This window comes from Orcinus orca, chromosome 8 (assembly GCF_937001465.1).
Source record: "Orcinus orca chromosome 8, mOrcOrc1.1, whole genome shotgun sequence".
In the NCBI taxonomy this organism is placed as follows: Eukaryota; Metazoa; Chordata; class Mammalia; order Artiodactyla; family Delphinidae; genus Orcinus; species Orcinus orca.
In genome coordinates this window covers 55478333-55505655 of record NC_064566.1, presented here as the reverse complement: position 1 = coordinate 55505655, position 27323 = coordinate 55478333, and the positions used below count along the sequence as shown (strand labels likewise).

General features: G+C 52.6%; 2 protein-coding genes across 5 annotated transcripts in view; one reads left to right on the top strand and one right to left on the bottom strand.

Annotated features, from left to right (window-relative positions):
* GAB2 (GRB2 associated binding protein 2) overlaps nt 1-20604 on the top strand; it is a 177065-nt gene extending 156461 nt beyond the window's left edge. For both annotated transcript variants that reach the window (XM_004279841.4, XM_033405807.2), the window contains exons 4-10: nt 9297-9889; nt 10691-10785; nt 11824-12088; nt 13509-13599; nt 13885-13987; nt 15566-15691; nt 16526-20604. In XM_004279841.4, the coding sequence (XP_004279889.1) occupies nt 9297-9889; nt 10691-10785; nt 11824-12088; nt 13509-13599; nt 13885-13987; nt 15566-15691; nt 16526-16669 (1417 nt within the window). In that variant the 3' untranslated portion in view covers nt 16670-20604. The remainder of the gene's footprint in view (nt 1-9296; nt 9890-10690; nt 10786-11823; nt 12089-13508; nt 13600-13884; nt 13988-15565; nt 15692-16525) is intronic.
* USP35 (ubiquitin specific peptidase 35) overlaps nt 1-27323 on the bottom strand; it is an 873752-nt gene that overhangs the window by 775352 nt on the left and 71077 nt on the right. The window contains exons 8-11 of one of the 3 annotated variants that reach the window (XR_007478832.1): nt 26645-26738; nt 25619-25725; nt 23845-25084; nt 22251-22587 (exon numbers count right to left, since the gene is read on the bottom strand). Coding sequence is in view for 2 of the 3 variants with exons in the window: in XM_004279840.4 (XP_004279888.1) it covers nt 22420-22587; nt 23845-25084; nt 25619-25725; nt 26645-26738 (1609 nt within the window). In the remaining variant the exon portion in view is untranslated. Of the gene's footprint in view, nt 1-20502; nt 22619-23844; nt 25085-25618; nt 25726-26644; nt 26739-27323 lie in introns of those variants that run through there. The other 2 variants (XM_033405806.2, XM_004279840.4) reach the window with 2 other exon arrangements.

Genomic DNA, 27323 nt, shown 5'->3' with positions numbered 1-27323 from the left:
AGTTGTTGAGAGTCCGCCTGCCGATGCAGGGGACGTGGGTTCGTGCCCCGGTCCGGGAAGATCCCACATGCTGCGGAGCGGCTGGGCCCGTGAGCTATGGCCGCTGAGCCTGCACGTCCGGAGCCTGTGCTCCGCAACGGGAGAAGGCCACAACAGTGAGAGGCCCACGTAAAAAAAAAAAAAAAAAAAAAGTATTAGAAAACAAATCCAACAACAACAACAACAAAAATATATATATATATTTAAAATGTATGTATGTATTTTAGGGATAATATAGATTAGGGAATATATATGTTTGTATATATCATTAGGGATAAGACACCATGACAAAGTAATGTTCATCCCAGGAATACAAGGTTGGTTTGACATTCAAAAACCAACCAATATAATTCATCACATTAAGATAAATAAAGGAGAAAAATCATATAATCATCACCTCAATAGATGCTAAGAAAGTATTTGACAAAACTTAATACCTCTTCACAAAAAATATTTCTTAGCAAACTGTGAATAGAGGAGAACTTTCTCAAACTAATAACAGACTTCAAAGGATAACCTACAGCTTATATCATACCTAATGGAGAAATAGTAAACATATTCCCCTAATATTGGAGACAAGGAGAGAATACCTGCTCTCACCACTTCTATTCACTAGTGTACTAGAAATCCTAGCCAGTTCAATAAGGGAACAAGAAAAATATAAAAGGCACAAATATCAGAAAGGAAGATGTAACACTGTCTCTATTTGCAGGTAACATGATTGTTTATATAAAAAATCCTGAAGAATATAGAAAATACTAGAATTAATAAGGGAATTTAGCAAGGTCACAGGATAAAAGATTATTATACAAAACTTAATTTTTACATACTAGCCTCGAAAAATTGGGAAAATGAACTTTAAAAAATTCTCTATATAGTGATGCCCCCAAAATGAACTAGTTAGTAATAAATTTAACAAAAGACATGCAAGATCTCTTCACTGAAATCACTACCTAACATTGCTGAGGGAAATTAAAGACCTAAATATGGAGAGTCATAATATACTACAGTTATGAATTGGAAGACCCAATATTATTAAAATGGCAATTCTTCCCAAATTAATCTGTAGATTCAATGCAATCCAAATAGAAATCCCAACTAGCTTTTTCATAGAAATTGATAAGTCAATTCTAAAATTTGCGTGAAAATGCAAAATATGCTAAAATGTGAATAGCCAGAGAGAGTGGCATGGACATATATACACTACCAAATGTAAAATAGATAGCTAGTGAGAAGCCGCCACATAGCACAGGGAGATCAGCTGGGTGCTTTGTGACCACCTGCGGGGGGATAGGGAGGGTGGGAGGGAGACGCAAGAGGGAGGAGATAGGGGAATATATGTATATGTATAACTGATTCACTTTGTTATAAAGCAGAAACTAATACACCACTGGAAAGCAATTATACTCCAATAAAGATGTTTAAAAAAATGTGAATAGCCAAAGAGATCTAAAAAAAAGAAGAGGGCTTATACTACCTGATTCAAGACTTTCTGTCAAACTACGGTTAGACAAGACAGTGTTGTATTGATGAAAGGGTAAACATACAAATCACTAGAACAGATTAGTGAATCTAGGGGGTAGAATGAAAAAATACATGTATGATTTTGACAAAGGTGCCAATAGGGAAATGAAAGTCTTTTCAACAAGTGGATATCCATATAAGAATTTTTAAAATTTTTATTTTATATTGGAGTATAATGTGTTAGTTTCAGGTGTACAGCAAAGTGATTCCATTATACATATACATGTATTTATTCTTTTTCAAGTTATTTTCCCATTTTAGGTTATTACAGAATATTGATCAGAGTTTCCCTGTGTTATACAGTAGGTCCTGGTTGGTTATTTTAAATATAGAGTGTGTACATGTCACACAAACTCCCTGTCTGTCTTTCCCCCAACCCTTCCCCACCAGTGACCATAAATTCATTCTCTAAGCCTGTGAGTCTGTTTCTGTTTCATAAATAAGTTCATTTGTATCATTTTTTTTTAGATTACACATATAAGCAATATCATATGATACTTTTCTTTCTCTGAGTTACTTCACTCAGTATGACAATCTCTAGGTCCATCCATGTTACTGCAAACGGCATTATTTCATTCTTTTTAATGGCTGTGTAATATTCCATTGTGTATATGCACCACATCTTCTTTATCCATTCATCTGTCAATGGACATTTAGGTTACTTCAATGTCTTGGCTGTTGTAAACAGTGCTGCAATGAACATTGGGGTGCATGCAATGTCTTTTTCTATCCATCTCCCAGAGTAATGGAAATAAAAATAAAAAACAAATGGGACCTACTTAAACTCAAAAGCTTTTGCACAGCAAAGGGAACCATAAACAAAACATATAGGAATTTTTTTAAAAACCTTTACTTCATATCACACTACTCAAAAGTTAACTCAAGGGCTTCGCTGGTGGCGCAGTGGTTGAGAATCCACCTGCCAATGCAGGGGACACGGGCTCGATCCCTGGTCCGGGAGGATCCCACATGCCGCGGAGCGACTGAGCCCGTGCACCACAACTACTGAGCCCGCGCACCTAGAGGCCGTGCACCGCAGCAGGAGAAGCCACCGCAACGAGAAGCCCGCATGCAGCAACGAAGACCCAACGCAGCCAAAAATGAATAAATAAAATAAATAAATTTATAAAAAAAAAGTTAACTCAAAAGTATCAGAGACCTAAATGTAAAGTCTAACACTGTGAAACTTATAGAAGAAAATATCTCTGTGATCTTGGGGTAAACAAAGATTTTTATATAGGATTTAAAAAGCAGGAATCATAAAAGAAAAAAATGATACAGTAGTTGTTATCAAAGTTAAAACTTGCTCTTCAAAAGATCCATTAAGAAAACCAAACGGCAAGTCACCAAATGTGAGAAAATATTCAAAACACATATCTGACAAAGGAGTTATTTGTAGACTCTATAAAGAGCTATTACAAGTCAGTAAGAAGACACGCAACCAATTTTTGTGTTTTTTTTGTTTGTTTGTTTTGTTTTTTGTTTTTTTTTTTGCGGTACGCGGGCCTCCCACCGCTGTGGCCTCTCCCGTTGCGGAGCACAGGCTCCGGACGCGCAGGCTCAGCGGCCACGGCTCAGGGGCCCAGCCGCTCCGCGGCATGTGGGATCCTCCCGGACCAGGGCACGAACCCATGTCCCCTGCATCGGCAGGCGGACTCCCAACCACTGCGCCACCAGGGAAGCCCCAATTTTTGTTTTAAATGGGCAAAAGATTTGAACAGACACTTCACAAAAAAAAAATAGATGTAAGAATGACCAATAAGCTCACGAAAACATGCTGAAACATCATGGAAATGCAAATTAAAACCTCAGTGAGGTTTTGCTTCGTCTCCCCTGGAATGGCGAAAACAAAAAAGACTAGCAACGCCAAGTGCTGGCAAAGTATGTGGATGGGCTTTATCCATGCACTGCTTCTGACATTCACATTACACACTAGGTACTCTGGAAAGAGGAATAATGCTTTACAGTTTACAGCGCTCTTTTATGTTAGTTACCTCATTTGATCTCCAAAATAATCTTAGAGGGTTACTTTTGAGTAGGGACTTTGAGAGAGAACCAGCTCCTTCATCTCTGCCTAGCATAGACATAAATATGCCTGATGATTGTAGTGAAATAGTATTTACTGAGGCCAATAATACCAGCCTTCTGTCTCTCCCCTTCTACATTCATGAGGGATCCTGATAGAGTTACAACAAATGAAACATCTTAGAGATAAAACCATGCCTTTTTTATTATTACTCTTACTATACTACTAGCCACTAACATTTCTTCAAGTACCAGATAGTATGTATTCTGGTTAAAATGACTTCAGTCCTCAAACTCCAGCTCTTCCACTGAGCTAAATTAACTAATAATTCAGAATCGTAACTATTGCCAATGGAAGGAGTTTTGAATGACACTGTCAAGACAAGCAGAATCTTTTTTGTTTTTGAAAACAAAGTCGTTTCACTAGATTTATTTTGGCCCTCTAGCTAGATTCTAGCCAATCTCTGTCTTCTTATTTCAAGGAGGCTGTTAAACCTGTAACATGTGATGTGTTGTGGTGTGTGGTGGGTCACATGCCCTGGAAAGCCATAATTCTGGTGAGGGTTGAGGAAAGTGAAATTTCAAGTAACGAAATTCCAGAATGAACGCATCCCTGACCCTGCAGCAAGCACTATTCTACAGAAAGATAGGGGGTAAAAAGTAAAATCAGAAATGTCCATGGAGAACTTACCTGTGATTAATCATTTCTAAGGCTCATTCTCCCAGTGGTTTTGACTGACCAAAGGCAGAATATACAGCTCTTACCTTCATTTAATTTCACAAATACAGCTTCTCTCTGTAACCACAGAGAGAAGGCAGGCTCAGTATTGCAGCCAGAAGAGTTTGAGATACAAAGATCACCTCACCTCTTAGAGATTGTGGGACAGAATTTTCTGAGTTTTCTTCCCTCACAGGAAGGATGCATTTGGAATGAGTCAGATACAGAAGGATGGTCCAGATGACCTCTTAGGATTGCCAGTGACAGGTACAGAACTCTAAATGGTGGCTAATTTACTTACAAGCATCCAATTATACTCCAATTTAAAAAAATAGCAGAAAAAAAATTAAATTGGCCCTTTATTGTTATAAGGTACTTGGCATCTTGTAGAGTGGAAGGAGTGAAATTGTGGTGTAGCATGTTACCATAACATGAGAAAATGTACAAAAGAACAAGTGCAAAATAAAGTGGCTGGGAAAAACTAGGAAAGCATTCCTAACAGCCAAGAGAGAGGTTTGGGTTGATATTAAAACCAAAGTATGTACAAGTGGTGGTGTGATAGCCCCATCCACCTGGGGCTCTGGGAGCAGCTGGGAGCCAGGAATGGAAAGGAAGAGCTGCTGGGCTTGGGGGAGCATTTTCTCCCAAACTTCTCTCTGCCCCCAGGGAGCTCCCCTATACACCTGTGTTCAAGTATCTTCTGGCACCATGTCTGCCATGTATCGTTTCTCCGCACCGGATGTGTGAGGGTAATACCTGTCTCTCGGAACTGTCAGGAGGATTAAAAGCTACGTCACATGTGATGTTCCTGGCACAGTACTGTGCTCATTTTATGAGGCCTCTGTCAGCCCAGAGCCCTGGAAGAGAAACCTTTCTCCAAAGCCACTGCTTCCAGGTATCTGTCCCAGAAAAGCAACTCAGCACATCATGGTGGCACAGGCCTCAGTAAAGGCCTACATGAAAGCAGTAAAGGCCGCAGGACTTCTAAGTGCTCAGAATCCCCCCTCTTGATTCTTGTCCAAAGGGAGCGCACTGTAGCGGTGTGGGTTTTGGGCAGGGAGTCCAGGGACCTGGGTGCTGGAACCAGTTCTGCTACTGTCCAAGTGTATACCTTTGGGCAAGTTTGTTTCCCTCGTTCAACTCCTTTCACCTGACTCTTGAAGTAATGGTCAGTCCCCCTCAGCGTGCATCGGTATCATCTACCACATGCCAGGAACTATGCCAGGGGACAGGGTATGGTGCCCTGCCTTCTAGAAGCACAGGGTCAGGTAGGAGTGGAAAGACCCAGACCCAAATAAATTTCACACAAGATGAGTGTTGTGATGGAAGCAGAGTGCTGTGGGAGCAAAGGAGGAGTGGTGAGTAAAGTGACAAGGAGACTTAGAGGACCTAAAACACCATCGCGGAGCAAAAAGGCTTCTCTGGCGCTTTGTGTAAGATTTTGGCGCATCAGGGAAACATTCCAGAGAAAGGTAAATTATGCAAGCCCAGGGCTGGAGCTCAGGGAGTGTGTTGAGGGATGAGCGAGTAGTTCTGTGACTGGAGAGGAGATGCCACGACAGCGGGAGGTTGGGACATGAGCTCATGTGTTCTGAAGAGGAGGGGTTTCACTCTGCCGCTCCAGAGGGTTCAGGCCAAGCTCAGGAAAGGGCACAGCAGCACCAACGCTTTTCTTTCTTTGTTTGTTTATTTATACATTCATTTGCTTGTTTATTCAACAAACATTTATTCACTGTTTACTATGTGACAAGCACTGATCCCGGTGCAGATGAGAGAAATGAATAAGACACAGTTTCTTCTTTCCTCAAGGAAATCACAGTCTGATGGAGGAGATAAGTAACAATGGTGCGTAACACAGATAACAATGGCTGCCTGCTCCAGGAACAGAGTTGAGCAAGTGATGGCTTGCGCTGGGAGGTAGAGGATGTAAGAAACAGCTTCGGAAGATGTGCCATTTGAGCCGAGTATGAGCTCGCCAGACTGGAGTAAGAGGCCTTCCAGACAGAGCAAACAGCACAACAAGGCGCGGAGGCCTGACTGCCTGGGGCATACGGGAACACCTGGGCAGTTGACTGAGTAGACCCTAGAGTGGGAAGGGGAACTGGGGAGGAGAGATTGGAGAGGTGAGTCGGTCCTAAAGGCATTGAGGCAGTTTTGAAAATGGTTAAGCTGGGAAGTTAAGAAAGTCAATGTGAGCGGGATAAAGAGGACCAGAGAGGTCCTAGGCTGACAGTCGGGAGACGAGTTATTACCCCTTTCGTTATTGCAGAAGAAAATCAGGAGGACCTGAACTGGGGTGGATGCAGTAGGACCTGATGTGATTATTGAGTGAGAAATCATAAGGTAACTCCAGGTTTCGGCTTGAGTGGCTGGTGCCTTTCCCAGACTGGAGAGTCAGGAGGAAGATGAGGAGTTCACTCTTGCATATGTTTAAGGTGACTGCAGTATACCTGCAATGCTGTCCCCACCTCTGCACCACCTTAAAATCTTTCAAGGACTCCCATTCTCATCAGCCCAGGCCTGGCCCCTCCACGGCCATCTCTCAGCCCCGCCTCCTAAGGCACTTGCTCCAGCCTGAGCAGCTTGCGTTTCCTTGAACTTGCCAGATTGTGTTCTACTTCTGTGTCCCTCTAACTGGAACACCTTTTCCCTTCTCTTGCCTTATGCCAGGCCAGTTGCCAGAGTCAGTTAGAGGTGACATCTTTGGAGAGGCCTCCCCTGACATTCTGTACCACCACCACCACCACCAGGGAGGGTTGGTATAAATCTGTCAACAGCCGCTTACTCACTGGTTTGATTATAAGATTTGCACGCAAAGGGACTTCCCTGGTGGCGCAATGGTTAAGGATCCGCCTGCCAACACAGGGGACATGGGTTCGATCCCTGGTCCGGGAAGATCCCACATGCCGCGGAGCAACTAAGCCCGTGCGCCACAACTACTGAGCCTGCGCTCTAGAGCCCACGCTCTAGAGCCCGCGAGCCACAACTACCGCAGACTGCGTGCCTAGAGCCCGTGCTCCGCAACAAGAGAAGCCCACTGCAATGAGAAGCCCATGCACCGCAACAAAGAGTAGCCCCCGCTCGCCACAACTAGAGAAAAGCCCGCGCGCAGCAACAAAGACCCGATGCAGCCAAAGATAAATAAATTTATTTAAAAAAAAAAAAGATTTGCATGTATGTCAACTCCTCTACCACTGTGCCCCCTCCCCCAGGGCAGGAGGCTTCTCTGTATCCATTGTGCCCGGCCCAGGTGGAAAGTAGGACATCCATAAATGTTTTTTAAATGAACAAATCCAGATAGGGCATCCACCAGCACTGGAAATTCCAAAAGACAAACTGAAAGGCACCAAAGACAAACGGACAGATGTGAACAACGTGAACACCTTATGTCTACCATTGGCTCCCTGGTCCTCTGCTTCAGGCACTTCGTTATCTAAAGGCTAGATGTTCAGTGATCTAGGCCATGCCTGTCGCCTTGGTTATGCGTGTGGAAGGAAATAGGAAGGAGAGAGAATACGGAGGACCAGAGAGGAGGGCCGCGGAAGGTCTGGGGACTGAAATGGAAGTCCTAGCCACCAAGGATGCAAGTTTACGCAAGAGAGAGCTTGGCTGCTGAGACACCTGTTGCCCTTCCTCTTTCTAAACTGATGGGCCTTAGTTTCTATCGCCATCTGGTGGCCACATCCACAAATAACAAGCTCCCCATGAGCTGAGAGAGCTTGTATAAGACGGAAGTTCCATGGATCGGCCTCGGTGGGCTAAGAGCTGCCCACCCCCCTTAGAGATAGCGTGCAAATTTGTATGTATGTGAGGCTTGCCTTATTCTGGTGAGAAGTGCCGAGAGCTTTTAATCAGATTCTTAAAGAGGCATATGGCCTCCAAAAAGCTGAGAATCACCACTAAATGACAGTTCTAGAATAGTGATTCCTTTATTCCCCCCAAATGGAATCCTATGAAGAATCCTACTGTAAGAGAGAGAAAAGCAGACCCGAATCTCTACTTGCTCAGAACATCACCTTCTAACTTCCTAAGGCGCCTACGCAGAACACAGAATCCAGTTTGGAAACCCGGCTAACACACCCAAAGTGTTGTGGAGTTTCAGAACCAGATGGACCCTTAAGAGCTATTGAGACACACCAGGTCCTGCCTTGGGGAAGGAGACTTGGTGAAGCCCACAGAGCATATCAGTGGTGGAAATGGAACCTGCACAAATCCCTTCGCCGCCCCCCCCACCACCGCCAGATCGTTTTACTTTTTAAATCTTATTTCCCCAAAACATGAATTTTTAAAAAGTAATAATCAAAACCTTTTCTGTCCTGAATATAGTTCCCAAACAGGAAAACATTTTTCCTGTAGAATTTTAGTCTTCTGGAAAGAGATATTTTCCCCTCTAAATGCCTCTCAATGAACCATAATATATGATAGAAAATAAATCTGTGACTTACATTTGAATAGTTCTGTATAACTTAGAACAGTACATTAGCTGACTTGTTTTACAGTGGGAAAACTGAGACTCAGATAAAATGACTTGCTATTTTCGGATACCAACTTAAAGGTTCTTTCCGCTATCCACAGCCTTTGTATACGAATGCATATATTTTGTGTCACTGAAAACAATAAACAAATGTGTGGTATAACTAGCTTGTTGATATATATTTGGGAAGGTAAGACCAACCTCTGCTAATCACAGCCATTTGGGAGTAGGGGAAGGGATAAAGGCTAACACTGAACATATACTTACTAGATACACTAGAGTCCAATTTCTAAGCAACCTTCAAAGCATGATTTTAATCACCATTTTTGCAGACGCATTTACTAAAGCTCAGAGAGAAAACGTGCCTTGCCCAGGTAACCCTCAGGCCTGCCAGCCTCCTCAGCCTGTGTGTTCCACACCACCTAGCTGCACAGGGTTTGAACAGGCCCGCTTGCCTCGCTGGTGGGCAGCCCTGGCCTCCTCTAACCCCCGCACCCCCTTCTTTCTGTCTCTTAGGAGCGCCAGCTTCTCTCAGGGCACCAGGGCCTCGTTTCTCATGAGGAGCGACACGGCCGTGCAGAAACTCGCCCAGGGCAACGGACACTGTGTCAACGGGGTCAGTGGTCAAGTCCACGGCTTCTACAGCCTCCCCAAGCCAAGCAGGCACAATACAGAATTCAGAGACAGTACCTACGACCTCCCCCGGAGCCTGGCCTCCCACGGCCACACCAAGGGCAGCCTCACGGGCTCTGAGACGGATCACGAGGACGTGTACACCTTCAAGACGCCCAGCAACACCCTGTGCCGCGAGTTTGGGGACCTCCTGGTGGACAATATGGATGTTCCGGCCACCCCACTCTCAGCCTACCAGATCCCTAGGACGTTCACACTGGACAGGAACCACAACACCATGGCAGTCGCCACTCCTGGGGACTCGGCCGCAGCCCCCCCACCCCGGCCCCCCAAGCCAAGTCAGGCAGAAACACCTCGATGGGGCAGCCCTCAGCAGAGGCCTCCAGTCGGTGACAGCAGCAGATCGGCCTCTGCCGCGGCGACCATCCCCAGGCGCAACACCCTCCCAGCCATGGACAACAGCCGACTTCACCGAGGTCAGTGTGAGCCCTTGCTGAGGCCAGGGGGAAGGGAGGGAGCACAGGGGTTCTCCGTAGTGTGCTGGTTCTCGGTCATCCATGCCAAGGAGACTTAAGTCCCACCCAGGGGACCTGTGCTACCCACAGGTTTAGGCATCTTCTACCCAGGCCTTTCCTAGCTTGTCCTCCAGCCCTGGAGGCTATTAGTAGACACCACAATGGCAAGAGTTTAGCAGACCCTGCCTGAGAGAAGTTACTGTTCTACTAAGGAGGTAGAACATTCTTGGTTAACCACAGTACAACACATTATGGGTTTAGAGGTCCAAATCACAGGCTTTTATTCATTTATAAATCAAACCAAAGATTTCAAAAATAAATTTAGAAGCCTAGTCCAAACTGGAGCCAAACCTATGTGGACCAACAGACTTTTAAAATCAAATCTACTAAATATTTTCTAAGCCACATTTGAATCTCTGGTTAAAGTCTGAACGTCTGTCTGAAGTATTAAATTCTGTTGCTGATTTCCCACTGAGAGTATTCCAACTCTGCCTATAACCTCCTCTGTTTGATGAAAAAGTAGAATAATATTAATTCCTTTCATTTGGCGTCTGCTAACACTGGGGCTACATCCAGAAGCCTGGGAGGAATTTGTGAGCTGAGGAGTGATATGATAGAAGAAATCCCTTATCATTAGGGGTTGAGAGCAGTATCTTCGGAGTATCAGTAAGACTCTGAGCCACACTGGTGAGGGTGTGGGGAAGTGTCAACACAGGGATTGACTCTAGTGAGTGCACATGGCTCTTCCTTCCTCTGTCGTAGCTTCTTCCTGCGAGTCCTACGACTACCCCCAGCGTGGTGGAGACAATGCGGGCCGGTCCACCGAGTCCGTGAGTGACGCAGTCAGCGCTTTTCTGGTGAGTGGGGTTTAGCCAGGGGTCCTTAAGTCAGCTCAGGTGGATTAAAGGTCACAGGCATGGAACTAAAAACACAGCCCCAAAGCATGATGGCCTCTCCCTCTTAGGAGCCTGCCTGGCTTCTTGTCTCAGTTCAGAACCCTGGGTTGAGTTTTTGGAAAGTAAGAGGCAGGTATCCTGATCTGGAAGAAATGTGTGTACTTAGGTGCAGCAGCCTGTAAGGCTCATCACTGTGGGTAAGCAGGAAGCGTCCAGGATGCAGAGGACGCAGGCGCCGGGATGGCGGCTCTAAGGCAGCATCCTTGCCGTGAGGTCTCACCAGGCAGGGCCGGTGCTCAGAGTCAGGCTCAGTGGCAGAATTATGGTTTGCGTGCAGGATCCCAGGCTGCCCTGAGGAGGGGGCTGATGACAGTTCTCCGAGGTGTCGGGCCCAGCTAAGCTGACTAGGGCCTGGCTTCAGGCCCACTGGAAAGACTGTGAAATCAGGCAACTGAAGCAAAAGCGGCTTAGTTGTGTGTCTGGAAAGACAAGGCAGGAGTTAAAGGAAGGCTGTGGCCAGGGTGGCTGCATTGTACAGCCCCGTGGCAGCTCTGACTGCAGCCCGGCAGTCACACTGAAAGCTGGGTTGGGGAAGCACACCTGCCCCAGACCTCACCTGCCAGGGCCAAGGCTTCTCTTACGCTCCTTGCCCTGCCAGTGGCAGGTGCTGACCTGCCAGTGATGAGTCCAGACCTGAGGAAGAGGGAGGGTCCTGAACCAAAGCTCTGCTTGGTCAGGCATTCAGAACGCCTCGTAGATACTTTATACTAAAGATTTATCACAAGTTATAAGTAAGCTCCAAGGGATCATGGAAGCTGGAAGAGACCCACAGACCGCGTTTCTTCCTGTCTCCTCCTCTGCTTTCTTAGTTGTTTTTCCCAGGGTCCGCCTTATAGGTGCACAGTACACCCAACTCAGGCTTTCCTTGCCTTGTGTACAGATTCTCACCCCTTCTTGTTTCCTGTCACTAGTGACAGCAGTATTTCTTTTCACTCCTAGCCAGGGAAAACAGTGGTAGGCCGATCGGATAGCACCAATTCCGAAGACAACTACGTGCCTATGAATCCAGGCTCCTCCACCCTGCTGGCTTTGGAGCGAGCAGGTGACAATTCCCAGAGTGTCTACATCCCCATGAGCCCGGGGCCCCATCACTTTGACCCGCTTGGCTACCCCACCTCAGCCCTTCCTATGCACCGAGGCTCCAGCCGAGCGAGTGAGATCCAGCCACCCCCTGTCAACCGCAACCTCAAACCTGACCGGAAAGGTAAGTCCACTGTTTCCTCGTTCCACCTCTGGACAATGTTCAGGGACTGTTTGTATTCATTTAGGGATCAGGTGGATCCTAAATGTTCTTGCAAGGAAGTGGCAGCCTCTGGGGCCTAAACCAACCCGAACACACGCACGCGCACACACACACACACACACACACACACACACACACTCACATACACACACTCTCTCTCACACACTCACACACACACACACACACTCACTCACACACACACACACACCCCCCAAATTCATCCCAGTGGTCTGGCACCCTAGGGACTGGCTCTTGAGGACCCTTGATGAGCAGAAAGAGTGCAGGAATCAGGACAGGATGGATTCAGGTGCCAGCCCTGCTACCTGCTAACATGTGATTATAAACAAATCATCCTGTGTCTCTGTGCCTTATTTCTCATCTGTGAAATGGGAAGTGTAAAACGTACCTCCCAGAGACGTTGAAGGACATAGATAATACATCTAAAAGTGCTTCATAATGTATGAGATGTAATTCAAGGATGAGGTATTTGTATTAGCTCTGGGGCTGGGCAAGGTAGAACTGACAGAGCAGTCCATGAAAAGATACACTATGCTATAATCGAAAGGACTGAGCTTTCAAACCAGGTAGATGTGGGTTGGAATCCTTACCCAGCACTTCCTAGGTGTGTGACTTTGAGTAGATCCTGTAAGTTCTCTGAGCCTCCGTTTTCTTATCTGTGAAGTGGGGATAGTCATGCCTGCCTTCCGGGTTTGGTGAGAAGGAAAGCATCTAGGACATTGACTCTCGTGCATGGCAGGTGTTCAGTAAAGTTAGCTCTGTGCCCTCTGCATTTAGACCAGGAAGAAGTGCTGCAGTGCAAGTGTCAGGTCTGCCTCGACCTCATTCTGCAGGCCTGGATCAGTGGCAGGGATTCAAAGGGAGAAGTAGAGTCACTGGACAGACCTAAGCCCCCTTCGGGCTGGCCAACAGAGAATGCAGATCTCAGCATTTGGATTGAAGCCTTCAGGACTTGGTGACGTTCACCTTCCTCCACTGAAGGCTCCACAGTCCTGGTGGGCAGGGGGCAGTCATGGTGGCCTTCTCTATGATGTTTCAAATATCATCTCTTGTCTTCATATGCAGTCACAAATCCACGGAAAACAGTCTGTTGCCACACCCTGTGTCCCCACTTTAGGTTCCGAAAGTATGATTACCATAGGTACGGTGCGAAGAATATAAAATTTGGAATCTGAAGACATGGCTTCAGGGCCTGTCAGCATGGGCAGAGATGGTGTAACCTTGCTGAGAGCTTCAGTCTCCCCCTGAACAACTGGGATGAATAGGAATGACTCATAAATGCACTTGTGTGTCACGTGTAAGTGTCTGTATGTGTGGCATTATCATCATTGGCTGATGACTCGACTTTCTGTTCCTGCTGCAGCAAAGCCAACACCACTTGACCTGAGAAACAATACTGTCATCGATGAGCTCCCCTTCAAGTCACCCATCACCAAGTCTTGGTCCAGGGCCATGTAAGTGTCTATTTGTGGACACGGGAACTTGGAACAGGACCATCAGGTTGGTGAATGGAATGGGTCACTAGGCCGTGTGCCAGGAAGGCTGCGTCCTGCTGCTGATGGCTGTTGGTAGCTCAGGGCTTGGTTTTCTTCTTCTGTGAAGGGAGAAAAGTTGTCCCCGCTCTGTATCCGATCTTAGTCTGATACTGGAGGGCAGAGGTCTGTCTGGGGGTGTGAGGGCCAGGGCCCGGAGGGAGGCTGGATGTGCCCCAGGGTTTACTCCCTGTCTTCTCCCCACAGCCACTCCTTCAACCCGGGATCCACCCAGTACTGCCGCCCCATCTCCACACAGAGCATCACCAGCACGGACTCGGGAGACAGCGAAGAGAACTACGTCCCTATGGTGAGTCCTCTGGGGTCCCCTGGAACCCACCTCTCACTCCTCCACTTCCCAGCTCACTAATTCACCCCGGCCTCAGGCCACCCACATTATTTGTGATTTAGTTTGCTGCTGCAAATCCGTCTTGAGCACATACATGTCGAGCACTGTGGGGTCATCGTCAGAGGCAAGGAAGGCGCAGTCCCTGCCCTCAAGGAGGCTGCTCTCTTAAGGGGCAGAGAAGGCCTGCCTCTCTCACGACGATAACACAGGTGGCATGGTCGGTGTCCCTGGAGAGGCGGTGCTGCAGGGACGCACCCGCAGGATGGGCGATCACACCGGACTAGGGAAAGGGGAGGCGCTGAGGTGGAGTGGTCGTGCAGACAGGAACACGGAGAATGATGGTCATTAACTCTGGGCGAAGGTGGAGTGGGCAGGCGGGGAGGTTGGACTGGAGTCAGATCATGAAGGACCGCGAATGCTGTCTTGGGAAGTCTGCACTTGTGCTGGGGCAGGAGGGAGCCCCAGAAGAGTTAGCAGGCCAAGTGGTTAGCTGCTGTTTCAGAATAGTCATCAGGGGCCTGTAGAGAAGAACTAGAGCAGCCTTCAGAATTAACTTCCTCGTTCTATCCTGTTAAAATCTTTCAAAACTAAAAGATCTCTTCATTTCCTTATCCCGTTGTTCCCATGACCATGAGGAGGTATGGGAGTGTGTCTGTTGAGTGTGTGTTACCCCACTCAGCGGTGGGGAGGCACACGTGTGCATGACTCGGTGTGGTGAAGGCCCTCACAGAGGGAATAAACACAGGGTTCTGCCCCCTGAGATTCCCAGTGCAAAGGGAGCAGCTGCCCAGCACCTGGTAGTTGCTGCATAAATAGAACAAATCTACCAATCAGTAAAGCAGCTGAAAACAAAAAAACAAAGCATAGGACTGTTTATTGCGTTTCTCATTAGAAGGTGTCTTCAGGAAAGTGCCAGACAAGTTGGTCTTGATGCCTGGATGAGACGGGACCGTGGAGCATGTCCGCTGAGGGACTGGGGCTTTGTGCCGCCTGGGGATGAGGCCCCTCTGCTGAGACCCCTGAGGAGCTGGGGCTGGAGGGACAGGCCGCTGCGGTGTGACAACCCCGCTCCGGGCCATGGGTGGGAGCCCAAGAGAAGCAGATCTGGTGCAACAGAAACCTTTCCAGGGTCCAGTGCGTAAAGGACATGTGCTCCCTTCTTGGGGCCAGCAAGCGGGGGCTGGTCTGTCCGGGAGATCACAGGTGAGACGCGGCCTGATGCCCTGGAAGGGAGGCAGCGTGGCACAGCGGGGTAGTCGTCCTCGCTCACCAGCTGTGCAGCCGTGGGCAAGTTGCTTTACTTCTCCGAACCAGAGTTTTATCTTCGTTGTAAAAAATAAGAACAGTAATAATACCTACGTCACAGGATCGTTGTGAGGGTTTAGACAAGAACGTGAGAAGTCCCCGGCACAGTGCAGGGCACAGAGTCGGCACTCATCGAGCTAGTTAGTTGCTCTTACTCCCAGAGGTGTTTTTTGCCCGATGGTGGGTTAGTCTGTTTCCTAAACTAACTAATGGTCTTTCCCTCCTTTGTGATAGCAAAACCCAGTGTCTGCATCTCCCATTCCCAGTGGCACCAACAGTCCGGCCCCTAAGAAGAGCACTGGCAGCGTGGATTATCTGGCCCTGGACTTCCAGCCGAGCTCCCCAAGCCCCCACCGCAAGGTGCCTGGGGCGGGCGGGCAGGTGGGTGGGTGTCAGGCCGAGCTTTGGCGGCCCTGGGGGAGGGGTCCCGGAGGCCAGCTGCCTTCAGCGCAGGCCGGCAGCACTCTGCTTCTGTGACTGGGCCGTGCCGTAGCCTGGGTCTCCGGGGGCTCACGCGCCCTCACTCTCAGCACACAGGTACCCTGAGCCCGTAGGACCGCATCCGTCAGCCCACCCCCCCGGTCGTGCGGATGGGCGAACGAATGCACACGGAGACACGAGCGGCTCGAGGTCACGTGTGAACCCACGACAGAGCCGAGACTCGGGGATCCTGTGTCCTGGTCCTGAGTTCTTCTTTGAGAACTCGCTGTCCAGGTGCAGCCTGCAGAAGGGCTTCCGGGCCCGGGAAAGGCCCCCCTCAGGAAGCACACTTAGCCACCCAGTCCATTCAGCAGCCCCGGCGCAGCGTCCCGCGCAGGACAGCTGTGCGCGCTCACAGCGAGCCACGCACAGAGCCCTGTGGCCGGTGCTTGCTGGCACCCGGCACAGTCCTTCCCCTGGACAAGTGGCCACAGGGAGGTGGGTGGAGGCGCAGGTGAAAGCCTGGAGCCATCCATCAGGCCAAGGAGGGGCCTGGGTCCCCCCAGGAGCTGGGACGTCGGGACGGCAGGCAGGGGCTGCCGCATCAACCAGGAGGGACGGTGCGGTTTGGAGTTCAGGCCTTACAGGCCACTTTCAGAAGGAAAAGGCAGGCCAGAGAGGCAGCTGTGTAGAGCCCCACCTCCTCTCCCCGCGCGCCCGCCCCCCGCGTTACTGGTAACTCACAGCCACTTCACTCCCCGCTCTGTCCCCCAGCCATCCACGTCATCAGTCACTTCCGATGAGAAGGTGGACTACGTCCAAGTGGACAAGGAGAAGACCCAGGCCCTGCAGAGCACCATGCAGGAGTGGACAGACGTGCGGCAGTCCTCGGAGCCCTCCAAGGGGCCCAAGCTGTGACGCGCGGGCCGCCGCCCCAGGGAGGGGCCAGAGGCGGCGTCTCCAGAGCTGACGCCTCCCCGTCTGTCTCCCCCTTCTCCTCTCCAGCGCGCCCTCCTGCCCACCCCCTCTCTACTCTGCCACTCTGGCCTTCAAAGCACTTGTCATCAGGAACCCTGACCCCTTCCCCTGGGAGGCGAGGGCCAGATCGAGGCGCTTCCTCGGCTCCCTCGGGGCCCACCTTTGATTTTTATCAGCAATGGCCGTGCCTCCACCCACCTTAGTTAGAGCTATTGCCAAAAAGCATCCTTCAGCCTCTTCCTGCCCTTTAGACCCGAATACCTACCAGACGTGTGGAGGGAGGGGCTGGGGCTCTGAGCCAGATTCCACACCTCCCCTTTGGGCACAGCTCTCAGCCCCTGTCCCTCCCGCTACTGGCCTACCTCTCCCCCAGTCCCGGAAGAAGCCAAGTCGTCTCGCTGACCCAGGGAGCCAAGGACCAGCGGACCAAGGTGGATACAGACTTCTTCAGCCCTGTCTTTCTTGGCAGGGGAGAGGCAAGGCCACCAAAAGATGAAGGAGTTGAGGAGGAAGGTCAGAGGTGGTCTTGAGGGACAAAGGAGTTAGACCCCCAGATGCAGAAGGGCAGTGGGTACCTGCTGTGGTCCCCCATTTTCAGGCCAAGTGGCAGTGCAGCTGTTGCCGGGTGGGAGGGGCAGAAGGATAAGGACAGCAGGAGGGGAAGACAGGATGATGGGCAACCCAGAACAAGGAGCAGGAGATGGGGTGACGAAGACACTGCAGGGCCGGGCCCCCGGGACTGTGGGGCCAGAGGCCCGGCTCTGCCACTCTGGGACAGAGCGTAGTCCTCTTCCCCGAGACCCCACCCAGCCAAGAGCGCCGCACCCACGAGGCTCGGACTGTGCTGGGCGGTGCAGCGCGTGGGGTGGGAGCGCCGATGTGGTGGGGGGGCCGGCGGAGCTGTGGGAAGGCGACGCACTGTGCGGGGTGGAGGTGCGTGGGGGGGGGGGGCGACTGAGGGGCCACCCTGGGACGGCCTGGGTGGAGACACAGGGCGGCGCCCAGGCCTGGAGTGGAGGCGCTGCAGCAAGTGAGCTTCTGCAAGATGGGCAGTGCGGCAGGGGAGGCGCCGGTAACCGATGGGCTGAGAGGCGGGGCGAAGGCTGGGGGTGGGGGAGGCGCAGCTAGTGGTTGAGTACATCCGGAGGGCCTGGTGGCGAGCCGGGCAGTGCCGTGGAGATGCAGGGTGGAGCAGAACGTGAGGACTGGTGTGGTGGTCAGGGGAGCGATGTGCATGGCCGCAGGCGAGGGCAGCTCCCAGGACTGATGGGTGGCGGGCAGAGCAGGGCAAAGGAGCAAGCAGAGCGGAACAGAGCCTAGTGGACGACGCGGGAGAGTGGCCGGCAGCTTGTGCCGTTTGGTTGAGTTTTGTGTCAGGTCCCAAGGAAGTACAAGTGTGGCCTGGTGACAGGCCAGAGTGTGTTCTCAGCTCACGTCACCCTCTGTTGCCCTGTCGAATCCCAGGTGCCTAGCTACAGGGACAGGAGAGGGCAGGCCTCTCCTCCCATGGCTTAAAAGGCCACCAGATCAGCATCACCCTTTGCCAGGGACAGGAGGAAGGGCATCACGCCAGGCTCTTTTCTCCTAAGTCTGGGGAGGGGGCTCTTTTATGTTAAAGTTCTTGGCCAAATTTTTAAGAGTTTCAGAGGCAACGTGGGTAGACCAAATGTTTCATCCTACCCTGGGGTGAACAGACCTTCCTCCCTCCAAAAAAAGAAAAAAAAATGACTTCCCACCCTATTTAAGGGAGGTGGCTACCGCTCACCTTTCTGCTCCTGTGAGCCTGTGTAAACACGCACACCCGAGGCCTGCGGCCTGACCTTACTCCATCCCGGGAGAAATTTTCTCAACAGTAGCCCCTTTCCTCCTAGTATTAGTCACATCAATTCAATAAGCATTCATTAATGGCTGCTATGGCCACGCCTGGGCTAGGCACTGAGAACACAGGAATTAAATCAGACTTTGTATTTGAGAAGGTCAGAGTCGATGAGAAAAAAGACAGGGACACATTGGTAATGGCCGTGAGAGACACTTAAAATGCTGACAGTGTGCAGAGAAATCGAGGCTTGTTCTCTAGGAGGTTGGTGCTGGGGGCAGGAGTGGGGAGGGGTGGAGATCAGGGAAGGTGGTTTCTAGGAAAAGGGGGTGCCTGACAGGGGCCTTAGAGGAAGAAGGGTCAGATTTTGAGAGGGGGAAGGAGGGCAAGGCTGGGATCCGGTGGAGGAAGATGGACAGAGAGACTTAGAGAACCTTGTGCTTTGGGAACAGACCTTTGGGAGTATGGGCCCAGCCTCTCAGAAGCAGTGAGGCCATGCCTTGGTGTCCCCACAGGTGAAATGGTAATGGTGGTGGCAGTGGCCTACCCTGGGCAGGGTTTGGTGGTTCACTCTGCCCAGCCCTGTGTCCCTTTAAGGCCCTCTGCAAAGGGTCTCACGTGGCAGAGCTTTGAATGGTGCCACCCCTGTGCCCCCATAGGCTACAGGTGGGCCCAGGTACTGGTACCCTCAGTTCCCAGCATCCTCCCCTATTGATCGCAAGGTGCCCTAATAATGTCAGCATTTTCTGAATGTGCCATGTTGTGAATGAAACTGGGTGGAGTCTTGAGAGACTGAGGTGTTCAAATCTAACCACCAAGGAGGCCTCCCTCCAGTTCTTGGTTCCTATAACCCCCAAACCCTTCGGGTGGAGGCGAGAGTAGAGACGGGAGGAAGTACAAAAGAGAAGAGAAAATTGGCCTGTTGAGAGCAGAGACTGGCTCAAAAGCCCCAAGTAGTCTAATATTCCCCTGTCTGGTCAGTGTAAAAAACTGGTCCTTTGGCCTTCAGTGGGTCAGAATCCACCTCTCCTGGTGGCCTGGCAAGGACTGCGATCCCAGGATGCCTTGTCAGTCAGCCAGCATAGCTCACACAGGCCTCGTCCTGCTTGGTGCTCCTCAGAGAAGCAGCTGTTCTTGCCCCCTTCCAGCTCCACCTCTGCAAGGAGTGGCATGGAGCTTGTGTCTCCTTCCCACCTTGGTGAAGAAGGGCCCTGAGGCCTCGTCTGTGGCTACTCCCTGCTCTGTAACTTCTCTCTCGAGGGTCTGGATCACCAGGGATAGGCGGCACCCAGAGCACTGGCCAGTTAACCCCGTCCCCTCCCTAGACTGATTTCAGTAACTTCTACATTCGAAACCGTTCAAATAGGTCCCATTCCTAGGACAGAAGCACAGCTGTTCTCAAGGGATTTACCTGCCACAGGGCTAAGGCCTCAGCCGCAAGCTGCAGCTGACCCACACCCCTGTGACAGGGCTCTGGAAACAGAGTGCCAGGCAGGAGGGAAACTGGCACGAACTTCCCCCTCTGGCCCTTCTGCAAAACGTGGGGGAAGGAGGCTGAGCGCAGGAGCTCTAAAGCCCCCTCCGTCCGCAACGCACCAAGCTCTTTGGGGCCAGGTGGGCCGCCTGATGAGGGGTCCCCCTGGAGATTCAGGCTGTCACGTGATATTTGGTGGTGTGTGTTCTTATGTGTTTGTTGGTTACATGTGTCTTGAAATTTAGAATCATTTCCCACAGAATCGTTGCTTTGTCGGGAAGAGAAAATGGGCTGGAAGAAGCCCAGTCTTAGGTTTCTGGCCCTCTTACCATTTAAAATTGACATTTAATTTTTTCAAATCACTGTTGGTGCCTAATCACTTAAGTTATTAATTTATTCTGTTTTCTTTTTTAAAAAAAAATTTGTAACACGTATTTATCCTGTGAGTAGGTCTGGGGAGGGGTGGGAACGTGTTCACATGGGTCCTGTTTTCGCTGTGGTGACACATGGTACAGGCCTGGAGCTTGCAGGTCCCTTTTTACTATGGTGTTGGGTCTGGACAACAATAAAGTCCATTAGACGCAACCAGGAGGGCTGCTGAGTGTGTCTCGTCCGGAGGGGCTGGGGATGGAATGCACGCACACTGGGATCCCGGCTCGCTGTGCCAGTCTGCTCCACTTTCATGTGAACAGGAAATAACTGGGTACCCTTCTTGGTGAATCCTCCTTACCTCGGAAACTGTACTCCTGGTGCGTGAAATGGAAAGTGTAGTAACATCTGCCAATTCATCTTTCTTAGGAGGCTCAATGGACCAAAGAGATGAATTCTGAGCATGACTCTGTCTCTGACAGACGACTGTCGGCCCACTTTCGCTGGTCCCTGAGGTCTCAAGGGTCTATGGCTTTTGGGCCAAAACTCCTCCACCTGCAGCCCCTGAAGCCCCCGGCCAGGCCACTGCAGTCCCAAGCTCCAAGATGGCTGGAACCTGAGGGCTGCCGCCTACTTTCCTCCCGGCCTGAGCCCAGCCCACCCCAGATTCTCAGAGGTAAGAAGGGAGGAATGTGGTAGCAGCAGCAGTCTCTGAGCAGCCCAGAGTTCCTGGGGTCTGGAGGAGCTCCAGCCCCACCTGACAGAGTCCCTTAACAGTATCCTGTTAGGGTGGCCCCCAGCCTGTGCACCCACCCCTCCACCCCTATCTATCTGGGCACATCCCCACCACCAGTCCTCGCTGTTGATTGAGTGACACAGCACTTCAGTGTAGGGCATGCTTGCCTCCCCTGGGGCAGCACACAAGTCAGCAGGGCAGGGGCTGGTGTCCCCTCCTTCCTGTCCAGACACAGCAAGAAACCAAGGGTTAGAGCCTACCTCACAGCCAGTGACTGAGGCGGGAAGAACGACGGCTTTAACGGCTTCAGAGAACCTGTTTTTATTCCTGTTTGAGACCCTGGTTCTCTTCTCTCCATTTAGAAGGGGTACAGCAGGGTCAGGGCACAATGAGGTCAATATCTGCTCCTCACCAGACCGGCCCCATGATGACGGCCAACTGCTGAGGCGCTGAGCCAGCCAGCTTCCCTCAGGACAGATGTCGTGAGAAACACAAACATACTTGCAGGAACCTCAGGACGCACTCTCTCTTAACCAGAAGGGGGATGCAAATGGTGGCATCTCAGGCACTGAGGCAGGAGAGAGGCTTGAGGCTGTCCTCCCCTCTGTGCGTTGTTGCTTGGTGTCGGGAGGGCAGTCTCTGGTCCTGTGCCAGGCTGCGTCCCACCTACACGCCTCTCAGAAAAAGTACAAACAAACAGTGTAGGCACCCACAGACGTCGCCTCAGGCCCCTCAGAGAAACCAGGAGGCGGCCAGAGGGGTGACACAGCCGCCTTCTTTGTGCGAGGGCTTGGCTCTGCCTCTGCTTTGTACACCACAGAGAAACAAGATTGTCTGAAAGGAGCTGGGAAGGAACTGCTACTTGATGGCAAAACACCAGCGCTGTGACGTTCAGCCCTGCGGGATAGCCTGCAGCGGGTAGGGGACAAGGCCCAGAGAGTGTCCGTCTCAGCTGCTTCAAGCTGACCAGGACACTTGGGTGTCTGTCAGTAAGTCTTAACGGGGCTGATCCCAGTGTCGGGGCCTGAGGCCCGGTTTAAGGGGCTTGGGTCTCACCTCCGTATCTGAGTGAATCTCCGTGTGCCCTTCGGGCTGAGGGCAGGGGCCCAGGAGCCCCCCGCTCCACCTCTCTGGCCCTCGGAAGGGCCTGCCTTCAGGACTGGACCTGCGCAGCCTCCCTCAGACCCCACCTGGCCGAGCACCTCTGCCCAGGACCTGGGTCCCCCCTCCCCCCAACTGAGGTTGCCTGTGGCACCCTCACAAGTGCTTAGCAGGCCAGGGGATGAGGGTTCCCATTAGAAGACCAGTCTGTGGAAGTCACCACCGCTGCCACCTGCAGGGCTGCAGCCCCCCGGAGGGCCTTCATCCTCATCTTTGTCTTCGTCAAAGCCCCTCCCCCAGTGTGGAGATGTGGGGAGTGCAGAGATGTAGGCCGCCCTGCTCCGCGCCTCCTTCTCCTGCTCCTGGAAATACAGATGGGGATGGGGCCGGAAGCTTAACGGTCAGTCAGTCAGGCTCTGCAGCCTCAGTTCTCCCTGCACGCCCCCAATGCCACCCAGCCCTTCCGAGCATCACCCCAGTCCCCAGGGCCAGGCGCAGAGGAGCCACAGCTTCTGCCCTAGAGGCATTCCAGCTTAGTGGGAGGATGGGTGGGACGGACCCATAGCCATCCTGTATCTAGGCTTCCAAAGCATTCTTCCTCCTCCCCCGAATAGAAACTCCCAGTGGGGCTTCCCTGGTGGCGCAGTGGTTGAGAGTCCGCCTGCCAATGCAGGGGACACGGGTTCGTGCCCCGGTCTGGGAAGATCCCGGTTCGTGCCCCGGTCCGGGAAGATCCCACATGCCGCGGAACAGCTGGGCCCATGAGCCATAGCCGCTGAGCCTGCGCGTCCGGAGCCTGTGCTCCGCAACAGGAGAGGCCACAGCAGTGAGAGGCCCGTGTACCGCAAAAAAAAAAAAACAAACCTCCCAGCCCCCTGAAGGGAAGGAACTCATTTCTACTAACTAACTGGACTGTGAACAGCTGACAAGGGCCTGACGTGGCACCAGAAAGCAGGAGGTGCACTTCAAAGGTCACCTCATAGCCCCCAGGGACCCTTCTGCAGGCTTCCTGGAGTGGCTGCCCAGCCTCTGCCTCTCAGGGCACGAGGAACCCTCTGCCAGCGAGGAAGCTCTTCCTCCTGCTGAACTGAGGCCAGCCGTGGATTCGCCTTCTTACCACGGGCCCAGCCCTGCCTCCACCTGGACAGCTCGGCAGAAACGCAAAAGCAGAGCCAGGGTCCCCACGGCACGCAGGTGCTGCTGGCCAGGGGTCCTGACGTGCCCACACCGGCTGCCCGCGGCAGCACCCCTCATGCTGGTCCGCACGCTGGCTGTTTCAGCTGCAAAGTATTTTGATACCACCCTTGACTCTACAGAGTGGAGCCGAAGGCTCAGAGAGAAGAGGCTCAGTGAGTTGGGCGGTCCCCCCATCCGCTCGTATCCACTACTCACAGAGCCCCTCCTCCAGCACACTTATGACACCTTAATAAAAGACTGATCCTTCCTCATGTCTGTTCCTCTGAAGTATGGGGCTACGCCTGTCTGGCCCACCAATCTTCCCCAGCACTGAGTGACAGCTCAATGGATCAAGGGAAAAAGGAACAGACGCCAAGAGAGGCGCCGTCACCGTCTGAGCCGGTGGGTGCTGGGAAGCCCCTCCGCCCCCAGGGGCTGCTCACCTGCAGGAAAAGGATGTTGTCTTTGGAAATGGCTTCCATCAAGTCTTTGTGGAGGGTGGGCTCTGCCCGGGCTCGGGGAGAGCCGGGCTCAGCCTCACGCCCCTCCCGGGGCCGCTGCCGGTAAAAGAGCACGTAGGCAGTGTCCTTGGGGAAGAAGGAGGTGACGTTGCTGACAGACTCAAAGGAGGAGAAGGACACCCGGGTGTCGTTGAACAAGTACCACTGGTTGTCGGGCTCGGGCCCATCAGCCGCTCCCGTGTTCGGGGCTGGGCGGGCCGCACCCTCGCGAGCGTAGCAGTAGTAGTGGCCGCTCTCCGAGGACACCCCGGAGTGCACCACGACGCTGCAGAGGTCGTAGGCCTGGCCCCGGCCCCCGGCCAGCGGCAGCCGCAGCAGCAGGGGGATGGAGACGTCGTCCAGGATCTTGCGGCGCCGCATGGTGCGCAGGTCGAAGGAGAAGCGCAGCAGGGTCAGGATGAGGTAGCGCGGCCCCTGGCTCAGCTCCACCACCTTCTCGGCGTCCTGCAGGGAGGCGCACGACTCGCAGCGGTAGCGGTTCTCTGCCGTCAGCCTCTCGGGCGACAGGAAGTAGTTGACCAGGTCCAGGACCGAGCGGGAACCCTCCCCAGATGGGGCGGAAGCATTTCTGAGGGTCCCTGGGCTCAGGCCGTCCTCCTCCTTCTCGGCCTCCTTCTCCTTCTCGGCCTCCTTCTCGGCCTCCTTCTCCTTCTCGGCCTCCTTCTCCACTTTCTCCTCCTTTTCCACCTTCTCCGCCTTCTCCTCCTCCTCTTCCTCCTCCTTTGCCACCTCCTCCTGACTGCTCTGCCCCCCGGGGCCCTGGGGGCCCAGGCCTTCAATGTTAAGGACTGTGGGGGGAACGTCCCCTGTGATGCAGTGTTTCCTCTGCCTCCGAGGAGCCGCCCTGCTTGGCGCCTGGGCTCGCGATGGCGAAGGGAGGTCCTGGGCGCCTACGTCCTCTGCAGGGAGCATCACTGAGCCCAGGCGGCGGCGGCGGCAGCGCTCAGGCGGGGGAAAGGCAAGAGACAGGTCCGTGAAGGCCTCCTCCCTGGTGGAGATGTTAAGGCAGCGGAGACAGCATATCCGAGTCACAATCTTGCCCCCGAACATCTTCTCCACCGAGGTTGGACTCGGGCTGGGGGGCTCCTCGGGCGGGGAGGGCGAGCTGGACTGCTTCAGCTTTTGGCAGATCCTTGTCCCCGTTTTCTCCTCTTCGTGCAGCCTGGTGCAGGGAGCAAAGGGCCTTCGTCCATACACAGACCCATCCCCAGTGCACTGGCCTGACCTGTGCATCTGCCTTACTCAGCTGGCCACGTGTTTACACGCATGCAGGAGAAGGCACGGGGAACATACATATGCGTGTACGAAACGGCATCCGTGCACATGCACTCATAAGCCAGGCACACATGCTACATACTTACCTGCAGGAGGCTCACAAACCTGCCACAAAAAGACGTGCATGTGCCCCCAGAGAGCTGATGAGAAAACACACACATGCACGCTCAGGCAAGCACAGCATGGTGTACACACACACACTTACCCTCCCAGTCACAGCTCATGTCAGCATCTCCAAAACTCCCCTCCCACTCGGCCCCTGTCCCCACACTCACGACACACATCTGCTCCAAGCCTTTCCCAAGTGCAGGGCTGTGCCCCCGTTTCCAGGAAGAGACAACACAGCCCAGGGGGAGGGGGCTTTCCCACGAGCACCCTCTCCAGACCTGGAGGCCCCCGTGCAGGGCCTGGCCTCCCTTACCGATCCAGCAGGTACTTCAGGTACTCCGAGCAGTCCTGCTGGGTGCCAGGGCTGAACCAGGGTGTCCAGGATGCAGATAGAAAGTTCTCTGGAGAAATGGCAGGCCGCTAGGACCAAGGAGGGAGAAAGACAGGGCCAGGAGCCAGGGCCACTCACCAACCAGCGCCACAGTATGCTAGGCCTGAGGATGGCCCTGGGGACTCTCTGCCCCAAACTTCCAGCCTCCCCACTGAAGTCCTCCCCCTTCCCTGACTCATCCCACCAAGGCCACGCAGCCTGTAATCAGGACGTCGGGTCACGGAGGTGAACGATCCTCCGGGAGTCTGCTCCTCCCGGACACACCTCACATTTCACTCCAGGCCCTTGTTCGTTGCCATTCCCTCTGCCTGAAACACCCTTCTCCCCTGTCAGGAGCTTAGCTATAGAGTTCAAGTCCCAGGTGCAGTTAGTGTCACCTGTCCCACAGTGTCTTCCCAAGAGCCCCCATGCCCATCATGATCAACTCTTCCTCCCTAATACGCGCACTACACTCACGTTTCCCTCTGCTCAAGCACTGCAGCTGCTATCTGCAGGTTCCTCTTCCCCACCAGACTACGCGCTCCGTGGAGGCAGGACTGTGGCTGACGCATCTCTGTGCCCCCGCACAGGGCCTGGCATAATGCCTGCCTGGCCAAGGGCTTTAGGTTCCAGGAGGGCAGAGACAGCCCTCAGGGTGCCTGGCAGGCAATATGAGTGCTCAAAAATGCCAGCAGACCAACAAAGCAACACCTAATGGACTGAACCACTGCTGGGAGAGATGTGGACAGCGCAGCACAGAGGGGCTCAGGAGGCACTCCCTCGCCTGCCCGGTAAGGGCGCTGAATCGGCCCCTTGGGCTTTAGCCGTGAACCCATGCCAGCCTGGACTGGGGCCCAACAACTCACACCAGAAAGTGGGGGCCCACAGCCAGATGCAGGCAGGTCGTGGGGAAGGGGAGGGGTCAGACCGGGCCTCCTCTCCAGCATCCCCGACTCCCCCTGCGCTCACCTGGCTGTGCTCCAGGAAGGCGAAGAGCCACTGCAGCTTGGTCATCAAGGGCTGGGAGTTGTTCTCAGTCAAACGGAGCACACAGTGTCTGAAACTTCCAAACAGAGCGGGGCACCTGGAGTAAGCCAAGGGCACCCAAAGAACCTCTACTCACCCATATTGTGGCAACCCAAGGACTCCAAGCTAAAGGCAGGACAGACACCTGTAGCTCCAATCTGAGCCAGGCGCCAGGGAAGAGGAGCAGGTGAACGGCTCAGCTCGGACGACAACGTGACCCCTGCAGTCCCTTCCAGTTCTAACAGCCCATGACTCCACAATTTGAAGATTCCAGTGTCCTAAGGTCTTATGGTCTCAGGGTTTTAAAGTTGGAACTCTCAGACACGCTCCAGAGTCCATGCCAATATCACCACCAGCCACTCACACCCTTCTCCCTACTGCCCTGAGAAATGGCGTTCAGACCCGTCCAGAGCAGCACGCCCTGCTCCAACCTTGGCCCTCCAGGCCAACTATTACGGCCCCTTCTCAGGGCCCCTGCCACCCCAAGTTGTCCCTCTGCCTTCACATGGGAGGGGGTCACTGTGAGGAATATGCTGAAAAAAGAGGACGGGGGTAGACTGGGGCTCATGAAGGGGTCTGATCCCATGGGAGATAAGAAAGAGCCCCTCCTGACAACCACATT